This window comes from Ovis canadensis, chromosome 10 (assembly GCF_042477335.2).
Source record: "Ovis canadensis isolate MfBH-ARS-UI-01 breed Bighorn chromosome 10, ARS-UI_OviCan_v2, whole genome shotgun sequence".
Lineage (NCBI taxonomy): Eukaryota > Metazoa > Chordata > Mammalia > Artiodactyla > Bovidae > Ovis > Ovis canadensis.
The window spans coordinates 25,739,105-25,748,320 of NC_091254.1; the positions used below are offsets into that span (position 1 = coordinate 25,739,105).

At 42.0% G+C, this 9,216-nt stretch overlaps 1 protein-coding gene across 2 annotated transcripts; it reads right to left on the reverse strand.

Annotated features, from left to right (window-relative positions):
* Positions 1-2,956: 2,956 nt before the first annotated feature.
* On the reverse strand, positions 2,957-7,652 carry LOC138446849 (kelch repeat and BTB domain-containing protein 6). 2 transcript variants are annotated; one of them, XM_069602195.1, is made up of 2 exons: positions 7,545-7,652; positions 2,957-7,346 (listed from the first exon to the last, which is right to left on the reverse strand). In XM_069602195.1, the coding sequence occupies exon 2, from the start codon at positions 7,056-7,058 to the stop codon at positions 5,232-5,234; it is 1,827 nt and encodes a 608-aa protein (XP_069458296.1). In that variant the 5' UTR covers positions 7,059-7,346; positions 7,545-7,652; the 3' UTR covers positions 2,957-5,231. The 2 variants fall into 2 exon arrangements, with proteins under 2 accessions (XP_069458296.1, XP_069458295.1); XM_069602194.1 differs by having other exon boundaries at positions 2,957-7,648.
* Between the last annotated feature and the right edge of the window lie 1,564 nt (positions 7,653-9,216).

Below are 9,216 nucleotides of genomic sequence, written 5' to 3' on the forward strand. Positions count from 1 at the left end.
CAATGGACATGAACTTGGGCAAACTCCAGGAGATGGTGAGGGACAGGGAGGCCTGGTGTGCCATGGGGTCACAAAGAGTCAGACATAACTTAGCTACTGAACAACAACAACAATGTACTAATGGAATACAACTACTAACAGAAGTATTACTTACTCTTCTTGCTGGCAGGGATTAGGGTTACATATGAAAATAGGGCTGTTTGAGGGTGTTTTAAAAATAAGTATGGATACTTGTAATGAAAATGATGATGATCAGTTACATACTTGATGGATACAATTATTCAAAATGTTCTCTGGCAGTTGTTTTGAAGTTTTCACAAACACAAAACATAACACTGTATGTGTATATTGCATGAACTATGATTCACCTGAGGTCAGTTACAAAGTTCAGCAAGACACTAGGTTTTGAATAGACTATTGTGGCTAATTGGTCTGAGCTTCAACAGAGGGGGAGAAGCACAGCACAGAAAATGCAAGAATGTTGCTAAATAGCTCATTTTGTTCTAAGAAATATTCCCTTTTCATCATTACTGTATAATTGATATTCCACATTTTATTTTTTAAATTTTTATGTTTTTATTTTGGGGTGCACTGGGTCTTCATTGCTGTGCGGGGGCTTTCTCTAGCTGCGGCGAGTGAGGGCTTCTCATTGCAGTGGCTTCTCCTGTTAGCACAGGCTCAGCAGTTATGGCACACAAGTTTAATTGCCCCGAGGCACGTGGAGTCTTCCCGGACCAGAGATTGAACACATGTCCCCAGCACTGGCAGGTGGATTCTTAACCACTGAACCACCACAGAAGTCTGATACCTCACATTTTAAATAGAAGCAACACTGCCATTGATTATTCAGAGCCATTGTCTTGGTATTCTTTTCTTTCCTTTTACGAAGCTGGAACATTCCCTGATACAATGAATACTAGACTTTGGCTCATGATCTAGGGTACCAGTACACACAGAGTCTAGGAGGCTTTTCTTAATTAGACCAAGATGAGGCACCCTTGCCTTTTCTGTAGAGTAGCAGCAAGAGCCCAGGGAGCTCTCTGAGTGTTTCTGGGGTGGGAGGCCTAGCCCACGTTGTTTTGATGGCGGCAACTCCTGGGATGGTGTGGTCATCCTGGCTGCCATGTGACAGAACCTGGCCTGACAGGTGGTGTAATACTGTTGTTTAATCTAACAGCCTTTCCCCCCATTCCCTAGGAAGGAACCTTTGAAATTTAACTAGATACATGCTGACCCAAAAAAAGACTACCTCTCTGAGGCCCTCCTGCAGCTCTGTATGTCTCTGAGTTAGGATCTGGCCCATGTCATGTGACTGAAGCAGTGTTCATAACCTCCCTCACACGGAAGGGTCATGCCCTCCCCTCCCCTTTCCTCTCCTTTTAATGGCTGGAATGTAGACACAAGGGTGAACCAGCTTGGGCCATGTGGATTAGAACAACACCCTAAGGGTAGCAGAACAGAAAAACAGAAAAGCCTGGGTCTCAGTCAACATTCTAGATAAAATAACAGATTGGACTTTCATAGGAGAAACTTCATATTTATACAACTATGGGTATCTATTACCAATATATTCTAACCTATGTAGAAAGCAAGGGAAAACATTACCCCATGATATATTCTCTGTATAAAGAAAACCCTGAAGACATTGAGACTCTGGAGCAAGCTGTACCTGAAGTAAGTGCCATGGCTGAATTTTTCAGCCACAATATACAAAAAAAAAAATTCTATTTTCTTAACATGATCTAAATTAAGGTGATGCTGTATACAATTGAAGAGTTCTGGCTCTTCTCTTTCTTTAAGGCACAAACATAGCTGTTTTGGAAGAAGTACTTTGCCTGACAATTACCAAGTCCTTTTAAACCGTTCCCCCACAATTAATGGTCTGCCCAAAAGAATATTCTTGATACGGAGATTCTATGCATCAATTTTAGATTTAGAAGTGACAATGAAAAACGGTGACGCCATCAGAGACAGGCGACTCCCCACAGATGAGGCTGCTTCAGGACAAATATCTCAGATATGGATGAAATGTTACACAACAGTATCTGTCACTTCCCCTCTCCTTTGTCTTGCACCATACTGAGTTCTCAAAGTTGCAAATGTTTGATGGAATGGAAGCTTGATGAAATGGGTGAGTGACAATGGCTCAGAGTAAAAGAGAGGGGGCCCTGCTCCTATTTTGAACAAACCTACTGCCTCCATGGTATTCTCCATGGTATTCCCGAGGTTTGGCAACTTCTGTGAAGAGTGTCTTTTGTTTTTTATTACTTAAAAAAACCCAAACAATCGGCTTGTATATATTGAACCCTCTAGTTAGTTGTAAAAATGACATTGATCCTTTCAAGTTTCTACTGATGGTCACATTTTCTATAACCAAAGCTGACTCCTAACACTTCCTGGCTTTATCATATTATTTGTAATAATAAATGTTCCTTTAAATTCAGATAAAATGATGAAAAGGGTTAGAGCTTTTATGCAAGTATGGGGAGGAGAGACTGTCATGAGTACTCTTATCTTAGGTCTGATGAGCTTCAGAAGTCGTCATACTTGTATGATTTCAGGGATGTTGTGACATCGGCCTTTTTCTTAGAAGTAGATCAAAAGTGTTCCCCAGATTCTCAACAAGATCAGTACAAATACTTCTGCTTTATCCTTTTGGAAATCCAAATGCCACTTATCTTTTGAACTTAAAAGAACTTGAAAAAATTTGGGTCCTTTGACAAAGCGTTTCAGCCGACAGGGATAGATACAAAAGATAATTAAGGCCATTCTGAAGCTTACAAAGAGCAGGCCTATAAACATATTTACTAAAAGATGTGCTGATTAATTGGAAAACAGGGACAAGGGTACTTTCCTGTTAAGAATAGATTTCAACACAGCTAGTTGCCATTCACTGTACAAGCAAGGGTTTTATACACTTAGTAGAACACAATGAATTGAAAACTCAGAAAACCCTGGATTCTAGTATGTTTTATTGTAACTAATCACATACAAATCACTTATCCATAAAATAATGATTAACAACTATTCTCTAGTTCACAAATATAGCACAAAATCAAAGTTCTTCCCAGGAAAACCTCTTTGTAAACCAAGATATCACCACTATTTAGCTTAGGCTTTAAATCAAAGGTTGAAAATAACAAGTGGAAAACATCATGTTTTTTATCAATCAGTTGCATACCTTAATTCTGCAGAATTAAGACCCGGTTGAGATCATCACTGTTTTATTTCAACCCGATAAAAGGAAAAGCTATCAACAAGAAGTAACTGGCAAAGAAAAAGTTGGCCAAAAAATAATCCTATGGATAAACAGCTTTGTGTTAAGGACAGTGTCCAGAAAAACCCTGACGTCAAATGAAACAAAATTTAGCCTTAAGCAACTCAAAGCAGTTTGCCCTTCTGAAGAAACACATACTGGTTGGACAAAGTGAGCATCTTAACTAAAAATGTTGAACAGGAATGTCTTGTAGAATCTTCAAACAGCCCATTAAAATGTCTAAGAACAACTTGTAAAAAACAAAAATACCTTTTATGTCTTCCTCTTTCTGTTTTCATCCTAGGGTATTTCAATAAAAAATCCCATTCCCTATCAGAAAGATTGCATTCCTCTGTACTCTCTGCCAGGGTGTAAGAAATGTTAGCACTCTGTCACTGGAGAAAAAACAGAAGAGGAATTAGCATGTCACTGAATGAAGATTCAGAGAGAAAATTCTGCCTGCGTGTAGAGAAAGTTATACATCATAAGCGTTTGATGACTTATCATGTGTATGTATCATGACAATTATATCCAATAAAACCTCCAGAGGAAAGCACTTACATTTTCTTGTATTTAACAATGTAAGTTTTGTGTCATTTCTTCTCTGTTTCTGGACTTTCTTTCCCTTACATATGTTGACAGAAACAAAGACTGAAGCAGGGTTCATAGAGAAACACAGGACAGGTACAAATACCATAATAAAATAGCCTCGCACACCACTGCATAGAGAAATATTTTAGACGAAATATACTTTCACTACTGGCCCCAAATGCTATCATCCACTTATGTTATTTAACTGTAAACTTTTAATAGAAAAATACCTTTAAGCTGATAATAACATTTAGCGACTTACAAAACTGACAGAATTTTTCAGTGCTACACAAAACAATTCTATACATGACTTAAAGTTTGAAAATTCTTTGCTGGCACTTGATTTTGAGAGTTGATAGACACAATAACTACTGATTTCAATAAAATACTGTTCTTAACCGGTATATACTTTCAAAACCAATATTACTCACAAAACAGTAAAGAATAATCACATCCTGTTGACAAATCTAAGATAAACACCAAAACTATACAGCCAAAATATTTTAAGAATCACATAAACTTTTAAAGACAACGGATAAAAATTTTCACAATCATGTCCAGTGAAAAATTATTCCTCTGATTCAATGAAGCATTTGTCAAGTATAGATTTAAAATATGAACCTACAAAGCAAGTTAGTTTTTTAAGATTTTTAGATAATTGGTGACACTATTAGAATGGAACTTTTTTAGATGGGAAATTGCTCACTATTTGCAAATACATGTTATGTTACAGATTTAAACTGAAATTTCTGTTCAAACAGAATCATGTTTTTTTGTTTTTACTTTCAGTAAGTTTATGATTTCTATACATTGTCACAAGTGAAATCACCATTTAGTTACATTAAACATATATATAATTTTTTTCCACAAAAGAGGAGAAAACAGAAATAAAACTTAGCAGACTATATTTGTTAGAACACATTTTGTAAAAACCCACTACTTTAAAGTTTTGGAAATCTACTACACTGCTCTGAAGGAAAATATATGCTTTCCCACCCCCATAATTCCTATCCAATCAGTTTTTTAGTGTAGAAATTAAAATTCAAGTTGAAACACTTGTGGCACAAGACAATGTAAGATTTAATCATAGAAGACTACTGATTACAATTAACTTATATTGTCAAACATAAACATACCAAACAAATCCACACTGGACTTTTAGAACAGTAAATTATTAAACAGGTTGATTTCTTTTAAAGATGTTTAAATTCTGTGATATTATATTAGTATTTCAAACAATACCCTTTCTAAGCCAAACTTGAAATTAATCAACTTTTTTTTTTTCCTTCCAGCAAAGAGAAAGGGTATCTCTTTAAGATACTTTCCAAAGCAGTAAAAATACCTTAGTGTTTCAATTTATCTGTAACACACTCTGCTGTGCATTTCACTGAGGGGCTACCTGAACCCACAAATCATCATCAGATAAAGAGCTTGAGCTCCCTGATTCAGAATCCAACTCACTGAACCCACCTAAATCCCACTCAGTGCTGGATTCACTAGGTACTTCTTCCTCCTCAGTGAGAAAACTCTGACCGGGTTCAAGACAGGAAGGATAAACTCGAGCTGAGAGGCAAAAAAAGTTAGAATCGAACTGGAACAGGCCTAATGTGGTACCTATATTAATCCACTGGTCACCCCTAACATCGTATTCATACACGGTCACCCGGTTCTTCTTCCACTGCGGGGTGCGGGAGGTGATCAGCAACAGTTTTTGGCCATGATTGATAATCCGGTAGTTGTTAGTCTCTGACACCAAGGGGATGTTATTAATCTGCCTCCACTCTCCTCTGACTGGATTGTACACCTTCATGACAGGGATGTCGCAGATGCAATAGATCTCATCGTTGAAGACACAGGCTTCCTGAAAATCATTGCGCTTCAGAGAAACACACTTCAGCCACATATTGTGGCTGGGATCAAAGCAGAACATGCGCTTACTGTTGAGAGCGTACAGATAGTTCTGAATGACCATCAGGTCAAAGGAAATAAAGGAATGGGGCAGCGGAGCCACCAGTGCCCACTGGTTTCTCTGGACACTGTAGCACTCCACCTCCTTCAGTTTAATGCCGGTAATGGGGTCCCGACCACCCAGGATGTAGATGTAGCCATTGAGGTATGCCACGTCCATGCCCTCCCGGCAGAGCAGGCGGTCAGCAAGCTGCTGCCAACTATTCTGGGCTGGTTTATACACCCAGAGATCCTTCCTGGGCTGGGCGGCCAGATAGATGTCATGGTCTGGAGAGACACAGACAGCTAAGGTGGTCACAGTCCTAGTGTGAGCAAGGCAGGTCAGAGGTGATGGCACTTTGTAAATGTCCCCCGAGTATGGGTCACAGCACAGAAAGGGATCTCTGGGATGGCCAAAGAAGATCACCATCTTCTTGGCATACACACCTAGCCTCTGAGGTGGATGATCAGCCATGGGCACAACGGAGCTGCTGCTTCCGCCGCCAAGAACAACGTTAACGACACTGCTGCTGCCACCGCCACCACCACCTCCACCACCACCACAAGCAACGCAGCTAACAACGCCACTGCCACTGCTGCCACCACTGCTCTCTGGCTTGGGCACCAGAGACTTGCACAATGTGTCACCATACCGCATCTGCCGGGCCCCTTCAATGAGGTCCAGACAGTACTTCTTCACCACGGTGTTGGTCAGCAGCTCTTCCAGGTAGCCCCGATCTTCGTCAGTGAAGTGGGTCCAGCGGACACACTTGAAGACTTCTGCAGCGCTGGGACCCCGCTCCTTGGGAGCCGCCTCCAACCACTGCACCGCCACATGACACACGGTCTGCTCGTGCTCGATGTTGAGACTGTCCAGGCGCAGGACGGTCAGCAGCTGGGCCAGGGTCAGATCTGCCAGGGACTCTTCGCGAATTGGACTCATCTGGCTGAGATGCTTGAAGTTGTGGGCTATAAAGGACTGGGCCTGTGATCGCAGCTTGCGATGGCCGAAGGCATCAGCAAACTTGAAGATGGCTGTGCAGTTGGCCAGGTCAAGGCGGCGGGCTAGGAAGGAGGCACAGGCTTCCCGCACGTACTCCAGCTGCAGCATGTCGGAGGCTGCATAAAGGCGCTCCACGTTCGATTCACTCAGGGACACGCGACCGGTGTAGCAGTAATCGACCAGGACCTCGAAGGACTCGGCGTCCACGTCGTGCATGGTCACGTTCGTCTGATGGCTCTCGTACATGCCGCCGGTGAACATGCTCTTGAAGTAGGGACACGCGGCCGCCAGCACGTTTCGGTTGCAGGGGAAGAGGCGGCCCGTGCCGGGCCCGCTGCCGGGGGTGACCACCTCGATGGTCACATCGCAGAGAAGCCGCGCATCGTAGAAGGACTTGAGCTGGGCCAGCAGAGCTGCAGAATGGCCCGTGTCCTTCAGCTCCTCCGGGCCAGTGAAAAAAGCCGAAACCGTGGGTTTGTGAACCCTTTTGGGGCGCTTCCCGCCGCGGGGACTGGCGAGGCGGCGAGAGCGCGAAGCTTCTTCCCGGGACTGCATGATGGAGAGAGCGGCGGAGAGCGAAAGATGAGAACGGATGCAAGGACCAGGTTCTGGCGCCTCCTCACCCTCTTCTCGCTGACGCTAAGACCGCGGTGTCTCCGGAGAGACTGCAGCACTGGTCCATTTATTTAAGTCAGCCCTCTGCCGCGGTGCCGCCTCCCTCGATCGCGTAGACCGCGTCCCACTCACCGGGTTCCAGTTCCACGCCCTTTCTCCGCCTCAGCTCGCCCTCAGAGGACCTACTGGCTGGAAGCGAGCGATCCGCCACCTCCGCACCGGCACCACCACTAGGCATCCAGGAGAACTACGGCTCCCAGATTGCCTTTCGCGCCTCGAGGCATGCCGGGACCCCGCGGACTCTGCGGCACAGGCTGCGGCACCTGCTGCGGCACAGGTTGCGGCACGGAAACCGCTTTGCATATCGGGAGTAGTAGTAGCTTCAATAGCATCGCGAGATTTGTTGCCCGTTCATTGTTTCGGACGACGGAGTTCGAAATGGTTAATTCTATTCCGTTCGGCTTTATGGTTTCGAACTTTGGGTTTGGAATTCAGACTAAATGCCAGTTGTTGTATTTATCAGTTGTCTGGCTTCTGTCAGAGCTGCCGCTTGTTTTTTAAAAACGTTAATGGCAGTGGTACTTCATAGCATTGTATGACGATCGAACTAAATTGCGTAGATGATACACGCATAAATCGCGTAGGTGATATACGCATTAAATCGCGTAGGTTGGCTCTCCTTGCTTTAAATAAATATTTGTTGATTAGCAGAGTAATGTACTTATACGCAGTACCCATGATATAAAGGCTTAATGAGTTTTAGCTTTTCTTCTAGCGTTCATGAAGAATGAAGCACCCTCTCATTTGAGACCATGAGCCTGTGGGGAAATTTGAAAAACCCTACAGGTTTCTGCAGAGATACCTTTTAAGTTTTTTTGTTTTTGCATTTAACAAATAGATTTTTAAGACCAGTCTTAGGTTTACTAGAAAATCCAATAGAAAGCTGCAGAAAGCTCTCATATACTCCACCCCCTCTCAGTTTCACCTGTTTACAACATCTTGCATTAGTGTATGCCCTTGTTAAAAAGTTATGAACTTACAGTTATCTATCATTAATTAAAACATGTAGTTTATATTAGGATTTACTCTGTTGTACAGGCATGTCATGTATCTATATAACATGTATGTCGTGTACATGTATGTATGATGTACATGTATGTCATAAATGTATGTCATGTACCTATCATGACAATAATACACAGAACAGTTTCACAATCTTAAAAAAATCCTCTGTTCAACCTATTTATGCCTCCCTCTCCTTGCCTCCCAGCCCTTCAGAACCATTAATTTTCTTATTGTCTGGTTCTACCTTTTCCAGAATATCATGCAGTTGGAATATACATTCTTTCACTTGGCAATATTCAATTCAGATTAATAAAGCTTTCTATTGAATTTTCTAATAAACTTTAAAATCTGATTTTAAAATCTATTTATTAAAAAAAAAAAAACCCAAAGCTTAAACCTGCAGGGTTTTTCAAATGTCTTTTCATGGCTTGATAGTTATTTATTTTCATTGAATAATATTTCATTGTATACCAGTTTACTTATCCATTCACCTACTAAATGGCATTTTGTGTGCTTTGAATTTTTGCAGTTGTGAATAAAACTGCTATAAACACTCGTGCTGGTTTCTGCATGGACATAAGTTTTCAGCTCATCTTGGTATACACCAAGGAGTGTGACTGCTGGGTCACACGCTAACACTATGTTTAACTTTGTAAGAAAGTGTGAAAATGTTTTCGAAGGTGGTGGCTCTACTGTTTTGCATTCCCACCAGCAATTAATAAGCATTCTGGCAACCCAC